At 50.5% G+C, this 19,442-nt stretch overlaps 2 protein-coding genes across 3 annotated transcripts in view; one reads left to right on the top strand and one right to left on the bottom strand.

Moving 5' to 3' along the window:
• TRPV5 (transient receptor potential cation channel subfamily V member 5) overlaps positions 1-14,490 on the bottom strand; it is a 30,046-nt gene extending 15,556 nt beyond the window's left edge. For both annotated transcript variants that reach the window (XM_072762636.1, XM_072762635.1), the window contains exons 1-8: positions 14,129-14,490; positions 11,920-12,017; positions 11,632-11,754; positions 11,043-11,180; positions 10,709-10,807; positions 10,429-10,604; positions 9,932-10,078; positions 7,804-8,016 (exon numbers count right to left, since the gene is read on the bottom strand). In XM_072762636.1, the coding sequence (XP_072618737.1) occupies positions 7,804-8,016; positions 9,932-10,078; positions 10,429-10,604; positions 10,709-10,807; positions 11,043-11,180; positions 11,632-11,754; positions 11,920-12,017; positions 14,129-14,256 (1,122 nt within the window). In that variant the 5' untranslated portion in view covers positions 14,257-14,490. The remainder of the gene's footprint in view (positions 1-7,803; positions 8,017-9,931; positions 10,079-10,428; positions 10,605-10,708; positions 10,808-11,042; positions 11,181-11,631; positions 11,755-11,919; positions 12,018-14,128) is intronic.
• A 3,709-nt stretch (positions 14,491-18,199) lies between these two features.
• Positions 18,200-19,092, top strand: LLCFC1 (LLLL and CFNLAS motif containing 1). Its single transcript, XM_025982211.2, has 2 exons — positions 18,200-18,341; positions 18,914-19,092. The coding sequence occupies exons 1-2, from the start codon at positions 18,200-18,202 to the stop codon at positions 19,090-19,092; spliced, it is 321 nt and encodes a 106-aa protein (XP_025837996.2).
• Positions 19,093-19,442: the final 350 nt, after the last annotated feature.

Here is a 19,442-nt window from a genome sequence, read left to right as displayed (position 1 = left end):
TCACACCAATGTATTTAAGGTTGCCTTTCGGTTTAGAATAAATAACTCTTTTCAAAGTTAAGACAGATTTTCACACTTTAAAAATGGATAAGAGTGGGATGCCTGGTGGCTCAGTGGTTGAGAGTCTGCCTTCGGCTCAGGGCGTGATCCTGGAGTCCCAGGATTGAGTCCCACATCAGGCTCCCCGCAGGGAGCCTGCTTCTCCCTCTCCCTGTGTCTCTGCCTCTCTCTGTCTCTGTGTCTTTCATGAATAAATGAATAACAAAATTTTTTTTAATTTTAAAAAATTAAAATGGATAGGAGCATTGAATTTTGATGAATGACTTATTTATATCTATTGAACTGATAATAAGAAATCCCCCTTGGGCACTGGACGGGATGAGCACCGGGCGTTACACTATATGTTGGCAAATGTAACTCCAATAAAAAAAAAATACAAAAAAAAAAAGAACACCACCTTCATTAATCATCTCTGTGAATTAAATCTTAAACTCAAGCAGGGAATGAACTTTCCCTTGAATTTTTGAGAATTTTATTGTCTGAAGACTGCATTCAAGATTTTCTGTCTCTATTAAAAGGTTTTTGGGATTTGTGGTCTTTGTGAAAGGGCTTTGGGACCAAGATTGTGTTTGGCACAGTAAAATAGAAGACACACTCATACTCAAGGTCCTGTTCATTCAGTCTCCCAGTTCTCTCTCAAACACAATCCTTTCCCTCAATCCACAGCGCTACTTCCTTAATGCAAACCCATGGTCCCTGTTGTCCAGTTTACCATGAAGCCAATTTCTCCTCATTTGACCCACTCCCCTCCATGGTTCTGGACTGGTCTTTCTAAATGCAAATGTCATCACAGGGCTTCTCTGTTCACTACCTTTCCTGGCTCCCTGAAGTCTTCAGAATAGAAGTGAAAGGAAATGGGGTGTATGGATGGTTCATCAGTTAAGTGTCTGACTCTGAGTTTCAGCTCAGTCAGGATCTCAGGGTCAGGATCGCAGACTCCCTACTGGCTCTGTGCTCAGTAGGGAGTCTGCGGGAGATTCTCTCTCCCTCTGCCCCTCCCCTCGCCTGCATTCTCTCTCTCTCTCTCTCTCTCAGATAAATAAGTAAATAATAAAATCTTAAAAAAATAGAAAAGAGGGGAAGATGGGCATGGAGGGTGCTCTCTAGGTCTTTATTGTAGCAGAAATTCCATTGATAATGTCTAAATTTAATTAATGAATAAAGATATGGAAGCATATTTTTCAGTAGTGTGGAGATAACAATAGGAATGAAAAGTTTAGGGGTGCCTGAGTGGCTCAGTCAGTTAAGTGTCTGCCTTTGGCTCAAGTCATGATCCCAGGGTCCTGGGATCGAGCCCCACATCAGGCTCCTTGCTCTGCGGGGAGCCTGCTTTTTCCTTCTCCCTCTGCCTTCTGCTCCCCCTGCTTGTGCACTCTCTTTCTCCCTCTCTGTCATATCAATCCAAAAAAAAAAAAGGAATGAAAAGCTTAAAGAGGTAAAACCTGGTTGCCTTCACAGAATAAGACCTATGTCGGGAGGGGCTGGCCCCAACACTGGTGCTCTTCATTATGCTTGCTCTTTAATTTTTAAATCATGTGCATGTATTCTTTTAATTAGAAGTGCCACTGGGAGATGCGAATTTAAATAAATAAATAAATAAATAAATAAATAAATAAATAAATAAGGCCTGAACTACCAAACATGATGTACAGAACCCTTGCTGGTCCTGCTCTTTCTTTGTGTCCTCACGTTCTATGTGACACTCCAGCCACATTGAATCACTGGGGTTCTTGAGTGTTATATCAGGCCTTTGTGTGGACTGTGCCCTTTTCTTAAAATGCCCTCCTCCATCCTGGTTCCTGGCTGACCTTTACTTAAGCCTGAAGACTCAAGTAACAGCATTTTCCTTCTGGGTCTCCGTACCTGTCCCTCCACACCTACCTCAGGGGCTCTCTCAGAGTCACATGGCACCACTCTGCTTATAGACCTACCCAGCACACTGTAATCATCAGGTATTCCATGCCTCACCAGTAATCTCAGAGCTCCCTGAGAGCAGGAGCATCTTACTCCTTTTGACCCACAATGCACAGTGTAGTGGATGCTCCATTGATTTGAAAGAAGGAAGGAGAGAACGGAGTAGGTAAGCAGCCAGGTGCACACCAAGGATGATAGGAGAGTTACAGAAGGGAGATAAAGAAGGAATTAGGAAGCTGGGCTGGGGAAACCCACCTGGAGGTGAATGGGGAAATGGTTACAAAGAAGTGGGCTTTTCCGGGATTTTGAGATTTGTAGCTCAAGGTCACCTAAGTGGGCCTGGCTAATAATATACTGAGAAAATACTCTAGCCTGCTCCTCTAAAAATAGATGTCTTTCAGTAATGACTGGAATTCTTTACATCATCATAAGGCTTGGAATTTCAGGAGTTGTCAACAGCCAAATCCCCCGAGGAGGCTGATCATTCATACTTCATTGAAGTGAGTCTAATGACCTTGCTCTCATTTACCAGCTGGCTGAGCTCATCGCCTCCCCTCGAAGGAAATGCCCAGAGGGGGTGGGCATAGCAGAGTCAGAGTCACCTGTACCAGGGCGGAGATGGGCAGGGAGCACAAGCAACCCAGAGGAAGTGGGAAGACAGCAGAAACAGTGCTCAAATTCTAGTCCTAGACCTTCTTCTCCTCCTCGAAACCCTAGATGGCAAAGGAATGAAGTTTCCAGAACGTCCTGCGGGCTCCTAATGAGGAATTACTCTTACCCTCTAGAGTACACAGGGGTTCCTAACCAGGGCTGCTCCTCAAGTTTGGTGTCCCTCATCCTGAGATTAGGAATAGCTGGACAAAGTTGAGAGTGTGGCAGGTGCTGGGGGCTCCTCAAAACCAGAGCCATGAGTTTCTCAAGCAATGGGACCTCTAAGAAAGAAGACTGGGTTCCAGCATATCACTCTGGAGAGACAAATGGCCTAACTTGGTAGTTAAAGGTAAAGCAGATCAAAACCTGATACCAGTGCTGCCCTTAGGGGCTGCTGAGTGTCTTTGCCAAAGTACTTAACCTCTCCTGGCCTCAGGTTCATTGTCTTTAAAATGGTGATACTTTTCCTTAATAATTAGGGTATCTATGTGGATTAAGTGATAAAATGCATTGTCATCCAAAATGTGGTCCACAGAATCACAACATCAGCATCCCCCCAGCAGCTAGTTAGAGATCCCAGGTCTATCAGAATCTGCATTTTAACCAGCTCCTCCAAGCACTGATGAATACATGTAGCAAGCCCTCAGCACGAGTTATTTTTTACCTCCTGGCCTTCCTACTTCTGTTTATCTCTTTTCCTCCCTAATTTGCTGTGCTGGTCCCACAAAAAGGTGGCTAGGGTCCCTGAACAACAGTGTGTAGAGTTGGATGACAATTGGATTTTCAAATAGCTGTGGTGCTTTGGGTTGTTCAGACCTAGTGAGGAATAATGATCTGTAGACAAATCACTCCCACTGATCATGACAGGTAAAGGACAATTATTATTATTATTTTTTTGCACAAAGCAAATTTTTAATAAACGATTCCTGAATTATTCAATCTGTTTGCTGATTTCTTAGTTATTCTTAGGACAGTGTTATTTCTCTTCTTCTTTTGTTAAATTTTAATTCCACTATAGTTAATATACAGTGTTAAATTAGTTTCAGTGATTCAACAATTTCATACATCACCCAGTGTTCATTGAGATAAGTAAGTGGACTCTTAACCCTCTTCACCTATTTCACCCATCCCCTCTGATAACTATCTGTTCTCCATAGGTAAATGTGGGGTTGTTTTTTTTTTTTTTTTTTGGTTTGTCTCTTTTTTTTTCCCCTTTGCTTTGTTTCTTAAATTCCACATATGAGTAAAATCATATGGTATTTGTTTTTCTCTGACTGACTTATTTCACTTAGCATTATATTCTCATTCATGCCATCGCAAATGGCAAGATTTCATTCTTTTATAAATGAATGGAAACCTATGAGTCATTCCTGCCATAGTCTGCTCCGTTCTCCTCTACATCTAATCCATGGTGCAATAGTCATGTCAACCCCCCAGCACATCTCTAGGCCATCCCACCATTATCTCTGGCTTGCTGAACTGTAACAGCCTCTTAACTGGTCTGCCCACATCCACCCTGGTGCTCTCAAACCTGTTCTCCACCTTACAAACAGACATTTTGCTAAATCAAAAGTCTCATCAAGCCCCTCCTCCATTTAAAATCCTTCTGAGCTTCCCATAGAAAGCCCTTCTGACCTTTGGCATGGAAAGCAAAATCTTCAAGACGGCCTCCAAGGCCCTTCATGGTTTGAGAAGGGTCTGCCTGGACAACCTCATCTGGCAACTCCCCTGAGCTCCTGTGCTCTAGCACTAGCTCTTCTTTTAGTCCCCAGATGTTGGCAAAGTTCTTCCTGCCACAGGGTTATTGTGTGTGCATGCTTACAGCCTAGGACTAACTTTCCACCTCCAATTGGTATCCAGCTTTCTGCTTAGGTATATTCCTCAGGGACGCCTTCTCTGGCTTTTCAGCACGCCTGCGACCCTGTTACAAGCTCTAGTAGTATCCTCTCCTTTTTCTTGTCATCTGAAACAATAATGTGAATTGTAACGATCACAGGTTGTGATGACATGTTGATTCATTGACTTAGTGTAAATCAGTCTATAGACTCCAAAAGGGCAGAGATCATGTGTGTCTTGCTCAGATCATTTGAATTCCTAATGCCTACAACAATGTCCAGGCTCCATAGGCTCTCTATGGTTATTTCCTTAATGAAGAAATTAATGAAATTTTTTTTTGGGAAAAGGGTAAGGGAGAGATTGAGGAAATCTTCAGGAGACAGAGGAATTTCAGCAAGAGAGTGATGCCTTCTTGCTGAACAGCCCATGAGGAATCCAAAGGATCAGAGTGATTGACTTAAGATTGGAAAGTTGTAGACAAATAGACATCAGAAATGGAAGCCAGTAGTTTTCAGCCCTGGCTGAATATTATGATGGCTCAAAGAGTTCTCAAAAATACCACTGATGGGGTGGGGGCGGGGAGTGCGGTGGTGTGGGGCTCAGCTTCGGATATTCTGATTTATTAGGTGTGGTGTAACTTAGAAACCAGTATCGTCACCAGCTTCCCATCTTGGTTAAAAGCCACTGATCTAGTAAGAGGTAGGATCTGTGCAAGGTCAAACAAATATTTGGTTTCAGAGTTAGAACTAAAACCCAAGCCACCCAGACTCCCACACATTGAGCTTTCTGCTCACCTGGAAATCCCAGAGAACTAACACTGCACCACATGTCGTTCTGCCCAAACCAAGGAGACATTGAATGGGGGTAGGAAATCAACTCAGTTCATTAATAGAGTTCTTAGAAAACTCTGGAAAAGCACAACTTTTATGGCTAAACAATGAGGAGTCAGAGAGAAGTCACCCCTCATATATCTCCAGAGCTTGGAGACACACTGCATTCCATCCTCAGATCTATCTGTCTGCTTTTGTGTCATTTGTGCCACACATATAAGTAGCTGAGTTTTCCCTCTCGTTTCAACTGTCCTGAGAAGGTAACTCTGGGCTGCTCTCATGGGGCCCAGTGACTTCTCTGGATCCCGTGAGATCCACATAGGAAATCCTTCAGTGACAGAGAGAGCCCTCTGCATCTAGATTTATTAGTCTAATTGGAGAATAAAGTACTCATTTGTCTAAGATAAAGCTCCGTGGGCTAACCAACATGTCAATGGTTATATTGATCAAGTTGAGACACTACCGGTGCATTTTCATTTTTCCAAAACTCTCGAGTAATAAAAAGCAGAAAAAAAAAGAGATAATTTCCTATTATTTAAGAAGTCTAGTATATCATGAAAGCAGGATCTATCAGGTCATGGTGATAAGTTTAGGAGCCTCTGATGTTATCCAGATGGACTTACTACTGAGTGAGAGGACACAGAGATTCCAGAAGCTCAGAACAAAGTTCAAGGAGTAACTCCAAACCGTAGGGACCTTCCTCTGGTGGTCTTCGCTACCTGAACCCCTTACAAAAGCATTCTCAATCTCTTAGCCCTACCAAGAAAAGAACATTGGAAAGTTATGAGTCTTCTATTTGGGCTAAAGTATTTATCATCTAGGTGGAAGACAAAAGGGTCAAAATGGTAAGGGTGGGGGAGGAAAGAAAAAAAGAAGGAAGGGGAGGTGCTCTCAGATGTGATTCTGTTCCACCTGGTCCTGAGGCAAGGGAGTGGGGATCTGCTAAATAGAGACCATCCAGATCAAAGGAACATGTTAGCCCCGTGCCAAACAGCAATGGGCACGGAGAGAGGAGACTCAGAATAATGGATTATTCAGCATCACCCAACTCTGAGGCCAGAATGCTATCTACATTCTAAGTCCAGAAAATCCCCCAGGTAAGCTTGAGACAAAGGAAGACTTTTCAGGCAACACATCTGAGAAACAGGGCCTGGAATGTTGCAAAAGCCCAGCTGCCCTCAACTCATTCATGTGTAGGCATTTCCCCCATTTTCAGTCTCTCGCCCACCCCATGGGCCATCTCCTCAACATCCTGTGTGGCTTCCGTGCCAGGGCCAACCTCCATGCCCGGTTTGAGATGCATGGAACAGAGCCTCCCCGCCAGCTCACTGGTGCTCACTCTAACCAGGCAGCCGCATCACACTCTGAATTGTCCTCTCCAGGCAGCAAACCTGACTTTGCCAGACACCAGCTCTGGATCCATGAGCACACTGAGTAGATACCGAGAGGCAGCTGCAGAAGCAAGAGAGATGGAGTATCCTAACCCACTCTGGAGTCCAGTGAAGCTCTACTCTATTGCCTCTCTGGGTATTCCACTGACTTGACTCAGGGTTTTTGCTCCTTGACTGGGCAAGCAGCTTAGCTTTTCTTTCAGACCCAGATTCTCTCTCTTCCTAGCCGAGGCTGCATCATACCTGCGGCTGGCCCATCCTGCAGAGAACATGGATCCCCAGTAACCTCACTCTTACTTGCCTGGCAAAATTCTTCTTCCTCTGTCTTTTGCTTTCTGCCCACATACCTGCACCCACTCTTGACTGTTTCAGGTCACCAGGACGACAACTTCGGTTACCCACGAACAGTAAACCAACCGAATGCAGCCATACTTGATCATATATGTTCAGGAACATTCATTAGAGTCTACTTGTCTTGTCCCCTACAAAGGAGAGAATTTGCTCCCTTTGACAGCAGACTCTCAGAGCTACTCTCTACCTCTACTGAGCCATCCTCACCACCCTGGGCCTCTGAAGGACACTGTAGAATAGCAAGCCTGCAGGCATCAAAGGAACCTCAAAAATCATTTACATCAACCTGCTACTTAATCTGGGCATCCTTCTGCAGCAGACCTCACGGGTGGTCAGACACCTGACACATTATCACCAATGCCCTCATGTATTGACAGTCCACAGAAGAGATTGCAGACCAGGAGGGATGTCTGTGTTGCCCTCACAGAACAGAAATGGACTTAGAAATGGACTTGGAATGCAATTTTCCTCCCTTTTGAACAAGAGGCCTTGCAAATTGTAAGGAGGTTTACAAATGTATGATGTTTATAATACTAAGCGTTCTTTCAGGGTTAGTGAGGAAACCCACAGCTCCTGGGGCAAGTGCGCTTTTACTCATTGGGTCGCCTTTTTTGGTCTCCTATCTCATGGTGAATGTGTGTCTGGGTGATCAGGAGCCTGCAGCTGCTGGAGCTCAGTGAGTAGTGCCTTTGCTGGGTAGTAACCCTCTGCTCTCCTGCACCAGCACCCCACGATACCACTCCCCTCCGGCCCTTTCCAAGAAGTGTCACCTGCAGTAGTTTCTGCTGGAGGACGGTGTTATCCCGGGGGTCTGTGCGGTTGCCCATGCGGAACTTGAGGGGGCGGTAGATGCAGCAGGTGGTGAAGCAGATCATATAGAGCGTGTACAAGGCACCCAGAATGTAGAAGTACCGCTGCCCATATTTCCTCCACTTGAAGCTAACCAGTTGCTTCACTGGGGTCTGTTCCAGGATCTGGCGAGCCTGTCACGGAAGGAGAGCATTGATGGGGTGACTGACATAGTGGGGCGTGCAGGATTTCCCACCAGGTCCCAGAGGGCAGGGAGCTAACAGCGCCATCATCTTTCCTCCAGTTAGACAGCCATTTCATTCACAGACAACTAGTCAATGTTGGGCCTCCTGTTAGTGCTGCGGATGATCTATTATAGAGGCAAACACAAGGCCCTATAGCACCAATGAGGGATGAGCGGTTATTAGTGGAGCGAGGCGGGGGCAGTTAGAGGAGATCTCTCCATGAAATAGCGGCAGTTACCAAGGCAGGGTGGTGAGAGAGGTCATCTCCAAATGAAGTGTGTCTGGAGACATGAGAGGACCCATGGGGAGGGCAGGCAGGAGTTATAACGGGTGACATAGATAAGAAGCTGACCATTGCACATTGCAGATGCCACAGGAGGGAGCTTGAATGGTCTTTCCAAAGGCAATGGGGAGCATTGGGGGGTTCAAGCCAGGAAGCAGTCACATTTGCTTTGGAAAGAGAGGAGCAATAGAGGCCCAGGGGGTCAGATGTGGCCATAATCTCAACCCCCAGGGTGGGCTGGGGCTCTGATATGAGTACACATTGAAGGGGTTAAGCATACATCAGACCGTGGTGGGATGGACGGGATGATGCATTTGAGAAAGTGAGAAAATTCAAATTCAAAGCACAGCTGGAGGAACTAACCATTAGCCAAAACAGTATCTTTTCCACTGAACCCCCAGGGAAGGGATGGCGGTGGGCAGTTGCTGATGTGTTTGGCAGGTCGGGGCAGACGTGGAAGGAGCTCCGGCCAGAGAGCCTCTGTTTGTGCCATAACTGTGTGGGAGTCTGGGCTTCTGATGGAACTAAGCAGGAGATCTGTGAAGGATGTAAGAAGGACTAGGAATTTTGCTAGGAATTTTGAGGGAACGTTAAAGTAGCGGGAGCAAGGCGAGAATAAAGCCTGTGGGAGAACACTGAGAGGTCGCAGGGACCCGAGACCCAGGATTTGTGTTGGCACAATTCGCACAGAGAGACTGGGGTTCTGATTCCTAAGAAATCCTGCTTGAAGTTTATCTGGTTCCAGGAATATTCTCTGAGCAAGATCACACGAACTGGCCTTGCAAGCTTTCGTCTGTCAGCACTAACCAGTGTTCAAGCTTTTCGGTCCTAGAAGGGTTCCTAGGACTGTCATGTTGCAGATAAACAACGGAAATTATATCTTGCCACTATTTTGGAGGTTCCTGCTCGAAGCATTTTCTCCTCTCTGCTAGAGTCTTCAACGAAGTCTCCTTTGACCACGACACTCCATTCAGTGCTATCTGAATGGCATGAGTGGTCCCCCCACCGCCTGGAAAGCTCTTTCTGTTCATCTTCTTGGTAATTACCAAATCTCCCTTGAAGACCCAGCTCAAGCCCTTCCTCTGAGATGTCTTCTTATCCAGGACAAGTCTCTTGACCTCAGTTTTGCTGTCACTGTGCATAGCAAGACCCCTCCCATGGCATATGTCATACTCCATTGTGATTACGAAGGACAGGGACTGGAATGTGGGGAGGCAGACTGACAGGAACTGGGATTTATTTATTTCTGTATTCAGTTCCTTGGACAGCAGCTGGGACTCAGAAGGTGTTCAAGGTGGAATGAATGAATGAATGAATGAATGAATGAATAAAATATAGGAAATGACTTCCATTAGGAGAGTCCCTCAGCTGAAATGTTCCTATGACAATGGCAAGCACAGGGGCCAGAGCAGGGCAGAAGAAAAAATGCAGTCAGACTGGACTTTTCTCCCAAAGGCCCCATGGTGCTGTTCTCATCTCCAACTATGAAAAGGCAGGGAAGTGTCTGGAAACCAGGGTCTGAGCAAATAGACCATCTTTGCTCAGATATTCGACACCCCAGGTCCGCTGTGGCACCTGTACCTCTCGTTTCTTGGAGGAAACCACGAGCTCTAGAAAGGACACATCCTCTCCCCAGGAGTCGATCTCCGTGAGGTCGTAGAGAGTGGAGGTCAGCGGCCCGTACGTCCACTGGATGTGCTTCCGCTTCTGCATCAGGTGCTGGAACATCTGAGGGGACACGGTGTGAGCCCGGGGTCAGGGTGAGGAGCGGCCGCGGGAGCCACTCCGCTGGGAGGGCTGCTGCCCCCCACCCCTGGCCCCAACGACCCCGGGTCCCAACTTCATTGCCCGAGCCCCCTGTCTCTGCTCACCCGTCTTCCCCACCAACCCTACAAAGATCTGAAGGACGAGGACAAGGACAGGCAGAGGGACCAGAACTTGGGTGACCAGAGCCGACACCCCGGGGGGACCTTCTCAGAGCCTCCCGGCCAGGGATGCCCAAGGCTGAGGCTGCGCGGGGCGCCCTCAGGGGAGCCAGGGAGAAGCAGGACCCCCGGGGCCCGCCGAGTGTCCCTCACCACGGTGTTGCCCTCCACGCCGGCCAGCTTGAAGGGGGTGAGGCCCTGGTGGTTGGGCACAAGGTCCAGGGACTGCAGGTGGTCCCTGCGCCCATCATAGGACAGCAGCAGGTTGTACATCTGGCAGGCGAAGGTCTTGTTGGGCTGGAGGATGAGGATGTGCAGCACGGTGTTTCCTGGGGGAGGACGCGGGGTCACAGGGCCGCCGCACCCCGGGCCCTGCCGTTGCCCTGCCCCTCCGGCCCCCAGCACCCCGGCTCCCCCCGAGCCTGGCTCTCACCCAGGGAGTCCTGGGCCCGGATGTCAGCTCCGTGCTCGATGAGCAGCCTCACGATCTCCTCACTGCCCACGCAGGCGGCGAAGGACAGGGGGTGCTCCCCTGTGGACACACGGGGCTCCTTGGCACAGGTGCCCGGTGGGAGGGACACCGGCCGCATCTCAGCTCTGGGCTTGGTGACACTCATCAGCGCCACCAGGGGCAGGGATGGAGCGAGCGCCCTGGGGAGGACTGGCTCTGGGCCACTGTTTCCCCAGGCCTGGAGCCCTCCTCAGCCCACCCTCCCCTGCTCTGGGCCCTCCCCACGCCCCTCCTCCCAGCCCGGGCCTGCTCCCACCAAAGTAGATGAGGTTGCGGGGGCTGCGGCGGAAAGCGGTGCCCGTGGCTCTGGCAGAGACGCTGGCCCCCCGGGCAAGCAGGGCGCGCACCAGGTTCACGTTCTGGTTCACGATGGCTATGTGCAGTGCGGTCTGACCTGGCCCGGAGAGAGCCCTCAGTCACGGGGCCTGTCCTCAGTTCTCTCTGGGACAAACATCCCACAGGTAGACAAGAGGTCCATGACTGGCCCTGGCATTGATCTGTGCCCTTGGCTCAGCACGGAGGCATGGGACTGAGGGCTGGCTCTACCTCACTGTCCCCTCCTCTTAACTATTGTCTGTAGGGTGTACATGTCATCACTCTGCTGTTGCTATGAAAGAAGAGTTTTGTCCTTTAGGGAACATGAGGGGAGTTGAAAGGAGATAAGGAACAGGTAAAGACCATCATGGATGCCTAAGGCCAAGGCCTGGACATCTGCATTCCTTTCAGCTCTAGGCCTGAAGCCTCTGTCCTGCTTCCCAGGCCACACTTCCGAGGCCCATGTTAAGAGGTGACCTCAGATCCTCCCATACCTGTCTCCACCTTGGACTACTGCACAGGCTCCTCACCTACAAAAGGCTCACACAGGGTGGGCTCCTTGACCAGCTCCGGGGCGGCCTCCATCAGCACCATGGCGGCCTCCAGGTTGTCATAGAGGGCCGCTATATGCAGCGCTGTCTCCCCCAAAGCTCCTGGAGCGAGACAGGGGGTGGTCACACACTTCCCAGAGCCTCTCGAGGAAGGGGCTGCAGCCCAGGGCACTCCCCACCACCCCCCGCAGAAATCCTCAACCTCTGGGGACCAGGTGGGGCAGGCGCTCATGGCCCTTCTCCCATCACACTCAACCCTCATCCCACCTCTCTGTCGGAAGTCACAGTTCCGGTCCAGCAGAAGCTTCTTCAGGACACACAGGTCATTTTCCTTGGCTGCCTGAAGCAGCGGAGACTCTTGGATCCTGGGAGAAGACGAACACGAGTCAGCTAGAGGACGAATCACAGACAGGCCAATGGCAGAGAGAGCGGGTCAGAGACGTTCTCTACGTAGAATGGACACGAGTCACACAACGTGCGCAGCGACGCAAAGAGTTGTCTGCTGGACTCTAGCAGAGGCTCCCCTGTGGTTGCATCATTGTCAAGCTCTTCTCCAGTTGGGGGTGATGGGGGGGTGGGACTTGGGACTCGAATCTCAGGTGGGTGGGGACTCTGTGGGAGGCAGAAGGTCTGGCCCTGCGACCCTGACAGGAGGCCACCAGGCCAGGCTGTATCCTCTAAGCTGAGTAAATGTTTTCACCCCTGCTCCCAGGGCTGCTGAACCGGCTCTCCTTAGGCGAAGGGATCTTTGAGAGACTAGAGGGGCAGAGGCACAGACGGGCCAGCTGTTGGGAGATTGACAAGCTGCCCAAATTCCAAATACCCCTCAGGGCTGCTCAGATACATGTCCCCACCGTGGCCGAGTGGGACAGTTCTGGAGTGGGGTGCGGAGGATCTTGTCCCTCTGTGCTTTAGCCTGCTCCTGACCGAGGAGGACCATGGCCTCGGGCTTCTCTGAGAGCAGAGCAGCTGGGAGCCGGAGAAGCTCTGTGGAGACAGCCAACCTAAGGCGCCTCCTTCCAATTAATGTCTCTCCCCTGCCTCGATGAGCCAACCAGGAGATAAAGCTGAAGCCCGTGCTCCCAAGGTGAACACAAGGCAGGTGAGGGCTGTGAGGGAGAAATGAAAGGCAAACAAGTTGACCCGTGCAGTCCCCAAGCCCCCAGACCCTCTCTCCCAATTGCCCTGTGAGCCAGGGGGAAGAACTTTTTTATTTAATAAGAAAGCTTTCTATCTCAAGGTGGAGCTTGAGTCTGTCCATTAGAAAAGCGCTCTCTGGAGGCCCCAGCAGAGCAAGGGCCAGCCCCTTCCCCATCTCACCTCCTAGGAGTACACCTAGCTCAGGGCGACCAGAGCTAAGACTCACACCCTATGGGGGGGCGGTACACACAGTCTCAGCACCCAGGCCTCTTAGCCCACTGCCCTCGGCGGAGGGGGAGGTCCAGAACCCAGCTCTCTCTGGAAGACTGCCTTACTCTCATCCCGAAGTTCGGAGGGAAGTGGAGAGGCCAAAGGTTCCCTCACGGGGCCTGGGATTGGGGGTAGGTAAGCAAGCAGAGAGCCTTTCCCAAATGAGGGCTCAGATTGTACCCAAGGTCGGCAGCACAATCTGTGAGGAAAAGTGCAAAATGAAAATGCAGGACTCCTTGTTCAAAAATTAAGCATTTCAAGCCAACGACAGCAGCACATTAAACTAAGTGCAGGGCTTTGCCGAAGGCCACCTGCCTGCAAATCTGGCCTGGCTGGACCCCGGACCTGCTGAAGTCTGCTCACTCAATCCCTAGGCAGCTCTGATGGGTGACAAGCTCCCCAAATGCTCTGAGGCAGAGGCCCACCTGCAGGATGGGCCCCTGAGGTGGCCATTTTTCCATGAAATGACCCGTCCCCGGGGGTACCAGCCCCACCTGACCTGAAGGTGTCCCAGGGGGCAGGCAGGGGCCTCCTTCAATCTCCGTATCCTTGGGATAAGGCCTATACACATTAGTGTCTCAATAAAAGGTTTAGATAAACCGAGTCTCCCTTATCAGCCGGTCTGCTCCAGGTGGCCTACAAAACAGCTCTCCTCCCCTTTTGCGCACAGTCAACTTTCATTCATACTAATGGGAATTCCTCACTCTTTCTCCAGGCATCAAGTCTTCAAAAACCTACGGGATCTCATGCCTTCCCCCAGTCACTTGTTGCCCATCAGCCTGCACCTGCCTATCTCCCCGCTTCCATTCTGTCCCCCACACCCCTCCACCACCAGGCAGGCAGGTGAGGGTCACGGTGTCATTTTGTCCCTGGCTCTGAATCTATGTGGAGTCCCCTCCGGCCCACACAAAAGGCAGCTGGGGTCTGTAACAGGTGGGCTGGGTACACCCAAGTGCCTGGCCTTGAATGCTGGGTGGCTCCAAGGGGGAGATCCACCCTGGGTGGATCCGATCGAGGGCTAGGAGCTCGGTGAGGGGTGGGATGCAGCATGACTGGGGCAGCCTACCTCTTCTGTTGCAGCATGTGGGCCTCATCCACGTGCTGGTCCCAGTCTTGCTCTCTGACCAGCCAGGAGGCCAGAAGTTTCTGGAGTTGGACCCAGGGTCCTTCTGCCTTAGGTAGAGGAGCCCCCATATCTTCTCCTTTCAGGTGCTGGCAGGTTAGGGAATGTGGTAAAAGGAGCCTGTCTGGGACTCCTCAATCCAGGAGGAGGCGGAGTCTGTGTGGAGTTGGGAGTGAGAGTGAGTCTATCTGCCCTGTGACTTGTGTATGCAGCGTGCAGCTCGTGGGATGTGTGTGTGTGTGTGTGTGTGTGTGTGTGTGTGTGTGTGTGCAAGTATGCACACGCCTGCAGGCACTGAGGGGAGTAGGGGCCCTGCCAGGAGAAAGCAGCTTTACCTAGAGGAGGAGGAGCTCTTTCCAGAGAGCCCCTGGGGCTCAGAACCTGCCCTAGAGCTGGGAGGGGCCGGGGGAGGGAACTTCATTCCTGGCAGTGGGCTGGGGCCACAGCTGAGGCAGGGGAAGGTGCAGGAGAGTGAGGCACCAGAATATAGAGGGGGAGCAAGGATGGAGCCCAGAAGGTGGGCCCCACAAGCAAAGTGAGCACTTACTGGGATACCGGACAGTAGTAAAGTGAAGCCCGTCAGCTCAGCAATCCGACAGGTTCTGCTTTGAGTTCTGGCTCTCGGCCCTTACAGATAAGTTAAGTGAGCTTTCTGGGCCTCAGTCTTCCAATCTGTAGAATGGGGCCAATAGTTGTACTGTCTCCTGGAAGTGTCCTTAAAAGCACGGCCCTAAGAGCTGAGCTTGGGTCTCCTTCCACAGAAAAGCCCCAAGCCCTGAAGGGCCAGCTGCTTCGCTGTGTTGTGGTTGTCTCGGTCCTCAACCCTACAGCCGGCCTCCCGGGGGCTTCCAGTCCACCCGCTGCTGAGAGACTCGTCTTCCCTCCCAGCTTTGTGGATCCCTGGTCAGGGAAGGCCCCAGAGGGGGAACAATAGGAGCTGAGCCAAGGTGGTGGACAGAGAAACCTTGGGACTCTCTCCAGGAATGAGTAGGCAGGACAACTGAGGACAGATGACCTCATTGTCGTGTTTTCTGATAGGATGGGTTCTAGTTCTCTTCTGATAAATACGTGTTCTTGAATTGGAGTCATTTAGGAGGCCAACGAGGTACACAGGAATAGGCTGGGGGCTCTCTTTATATTTTAATGAGGAGACAGAGCATAGAGACGGAGGGTGATGTCCTGTGGCTTCTAGCAAAACTAGAACTGGATCAAAGTTGGAAATTTAGCTCCAAATCACCTGCCACCACTTGTTTCTCGGGAACCTTCTGCCTATACAAATGTGAGAGACTTGGGAGGACTCAGGCTAGGGACCTTCCCCCTTGGGGGGTCTTCAGGAGCAGAAGACTCCCCCTTCTTTTAATGTAAGGTTGAAGGATGGACAAAACGACCTTTAAAGAAAGAGAATTGGAAAGAAGACAAATAAGGAAAGGAGGAGATGCCAGAGACAAGGGGGAAGCATGCTCTCACCCAGGGAATGGGGCGGTGCCAGCCAGGAACGGGGAGGCGGTCACCTTGTAGAGCAGTTTTCTGCTTTGCTGGGGGTTGGGGCAGTGTGGGGTGGTAATGGCCTCTGAAGCCTTGGGACTTCCAGTCTAAGGAGATGGACGAAGCGATAAGCTTGAGGTGGGGGTTGTAGATGCGCTGATAAGCGGGGGCTGGCAGAGGAAGGAGCACCTGCCTGCCGAGGCAATACTCAACCCATAAAGCTAATCCTGGAGGCAACGGGGGCAGGGAGGGGCTCGCCCGGTCAGAGCCGCACAGAGCAGGTGTGCAGGGGCTCTCCACCACGGGCTCTGTCCTTGGGTCCAGGGTGGGGGGAGAGAGGGGGGCCCAGGAACAGGTCCCCACCTCTGGGTCTCCACCCGCTCACCTGCCCAGGCCCACTGCACAGGCTGCTTCTATGGGGATAGTTTTTGATGAATATGGTGCAGTACCGTAAACATATTTTCTCTTCCATATGATTTTCTTAAAATTTTTCTCTAGCGTACTTTACTATAAAAATACAATATATAATGCAGAGAGCACACAAAATCTGTGTTATTTGACAGTTTATGTTATTGGTAAGGCTTGTGGTCAACAGTAGGCTATTAGTAGTTACGTTTGGGGGAGTCAAAAGTTTCACTGGGAGTTTTGACTGTGTTGGGAGTGAGGGGGGTCAGTTCTCCGAACCCCATGTCACTTAAGGGTCAACTCTAGGGCCTAATCTTTAAGGAATTTCCTGCTTTCTTGTGGCTTCTTCCCCTCACTCCTCCTCCCTTGGCATATCCTTCACATAACCCTATTTCTCCCTCCTCCTTTTTCATGCCCTCTCAGCCTTCCGCAGACACAAACACCTAGGACCACTCTCCCTCAGGTAGCAGCATCCATGTAGTGATCATGGCCCCGGGGGCCCAGGAGCACCTCACTACACTGTCAAGTCCCCTTGATGCCAAAGCATGACCTATTATGATCTTATTTTTTAGGAAATACTCTCCCACTCCACAGCCATGTCGGGAAAGGGTTTGAATACTACACTTTAAAACATTAATAATGATTTTCACTGAATGGTAGAAATATTATCCCTTTTTGCTTTTTATACTTTTTAAATACTTTTGTAATAAAAAAAAAATGAAATGCAAGGAATGGTGGTCAGTACAACCCAGTTCTTTCCACATCAGCCTGCCCCATCCCCAGGTGCCCTCCCCACCCATATGCACAGAGCCTGAGATGGCTTCTCTTTTGCTAGGAACCAAGAGGCTCCTCCCCCAAAGTAACCAGATTAGTGATTTTTTTTTTCCACCCAAGCATTGTTTCCTGGACCTGAAGGTCAATGAGTGCAAGGTAGGGGTGAGCAGGGTCACTTGCTTACTTGAATCTTTCTTCCCCCACCATCAAGTGACCTCCTGTACCACTCTCCCGTCACCTGGACTGGACCAGCAGGAAGTTTACAAGAGGTAGTATGACTGTCGGAGGGGAGCCTCCAGGTGTGCACATCTGCTAGCAGGGCTCCATCTGTGGGAAAGAGTCTCCACTTGCACTTCCATGTCTGCAATTCTCTCTTCCAGAAAGGGTCCATGGTCCTGCCCCTGCATTTGGTAGTTCACTCAGGCATGGGATGCATGAGCTCCAGGAATGGTGTGAGCTGGTTGTGATAGCTCAGGTGTACCCACAATCTCCTCCCACCTTCCCCAGATCCCCTCCTGTGTCTCATGGTATACGCTGATTTCTGGTTGTCTAGGCAGGTCTTCATCCCACCCCCACCCCACCTCATGTCATCCCATCCCAACCATCTCTGCTCCAGGAAGTAGATAATTAGCCACAGCCTATTACTGCCAACAGGTCTGTGCTCATCAGGTTCATGGGCATCGTGGGCCTTGGGACACTGAAGCAGGTTTCTCGAGATCTGTTATTTGGGCTCCTCATCCCTCTGCAACACTGGTTCTTCTCTAAAGAGAAGAATATCTGCTCTGGGTCTCATCCTATACAAGCCACTTTTTCTTTAGAGAAAGGCCGCATGGAAGAGAAGAAGATGTGATGTCTAGAATCAAAAAAGTTGGTCAAGGGTCCTGCTCTGCCCTTTATTGTCTGGGTGATGTTAAGGACAAGAATTGTGTCTTTTATGAAGCTCAGTTTCCTCATCTATATAATAGGTATGATGATCCTACAACTTTGAGTCCCTGTTACTGTGTGGATCTCATGACATAATCAATGTGAAAGGACTTTGGAAACTCTTCAGTCATTTGGTTGCCCTCCACAGGATGATCCACTATGATCATTCTAGAAGCTTCTGCTATCCACTGTTGGCTAATCACCACTTTCTTGCCTGGCAATGGAACTCTCTAATGACCTGAACGAGGAGCAGGCCCATGGTTATGATGTCACAAAGCACATGAAGTCAGAGGTCCCATGGAAGGCAAGGGAAGAAAATGGTGCTGGGAAGTGGTAAGGGTTGGGACAGGGACAGGGGAGGAAGGTGGGGGAGCCAGCTGGGCACTGGGGACTTGGGGGGGCCAAAGACAGCAGATGGGCAGGCCCATGACTTCCCTGGGCTCCCAGCTCTGCAGGGCAGCATTCCTGGCAGCCATCCTGCTGCTGCTGCGGGTCAAGGTGGTGAAGCCTCAGAAAGGCAGCCTGGACTCCAACGAGAAGAGTCAGACTGAGGAGATACCCTCTACAGGTAGGTAGAGAAGAGAAGATAGCATCTGAAATGAGGGGTCAGATCTCTGGAGTCAGCCCCCCACCACTTATCAGGCCCTTGTGAAACCTGAGATAGGTTTCGGTCGTTGGAGAGAAGCCCAGTCCCCTATTAACGTAGTGTGAATGAGTCAGGTGAAGGGTTTAGGGCAAGGTTCTTAGCCAGGGCCATATTCAGGGGCACACCACAGGCTAGCTGAAAGTGCACATGTCCTTTGTGTATGGGCACAGGTGCATTTGTCTGGGAAGAGACTCTGGTTTCCATCCTTCTCGAAGCCGGTCCCTCCATCCCCAAATGGTGTAGTGCTTTGGAGGAGGCAGTTTGAGGTGGAAATGGTGGGGAACAGGTGTGCTGTGATTGAATACACATAAGAAGAGACTCTAAGGGAGTAACAGGACAGGGTAGGTGCAAGTGGACTAAAAGCCCCAGGCCGTAACTTCTTCCCAGATTCTCCAACTCTGTCCTCCTCCTGATACAGGTGCGGATTGGTGGGGGGGAGGGGGGAGCACGTTAGGATCAACCTTCTCAGAACCTTCCCCTCTCCCCTGTTCCAGACCAGGACGAAGATCACCTTGAAGAGCACTTTGTGGCCTCCTCAGTGGGTGAGATGTGGCAGGTTGTGGACATGGCCCAGCAAGAGGATGACAAGACGTCAGACACAGCAGCTCTTCGTGACCACCTATTTGACCTTGCCTTCTGCTTCAATCTGGCCAGCATCATGGTTTTTTTATGAGGGACATTGAGGCTGAGGTGGTGGCCTGGTTTCTAGATGAGGACCTGGATATCTACCTCCGCTTCATGATAGCTTACTGACCCTCTCTCCCCACTAGACTCCACGCCACTACTCCCAAGAGTGGTATATATATATGGCTTCCTGCCTCTGACCAGTAGCTCTTCACCTCAGGATGCAGCAAAGGGAGAGACCCTTTCAGCTGCCCATTGCCACAGCCTGACTGCCTCCCCACCCTCTGAGTGCCATCTCCCAGGGCTGGAGATACCAGACCCCACACCCTTCTCTCTCCCTAGCCTCTCCTGGCTCTGCTCCAGACAGCATGTTAGGGGAAGAGGGCAGCAACAATAAGA

This window comes from Vulpes vulpes, chromosome 7 (assembly GCF_048418805.1).
Source record: "Vulpes vulpes isolate BD-2025 chromosome 7, VulVul3, whole genome shotgun sequence".
Lineage (NCBI taxonomy): Eukaryota > Metazoa > Chordata > Mammalia > Carnivora > Canidae > Vulpes > Vulpes vulpes.
This window is presented reverse-complemented; position numbering and strand designations above follow the sequence as displayed.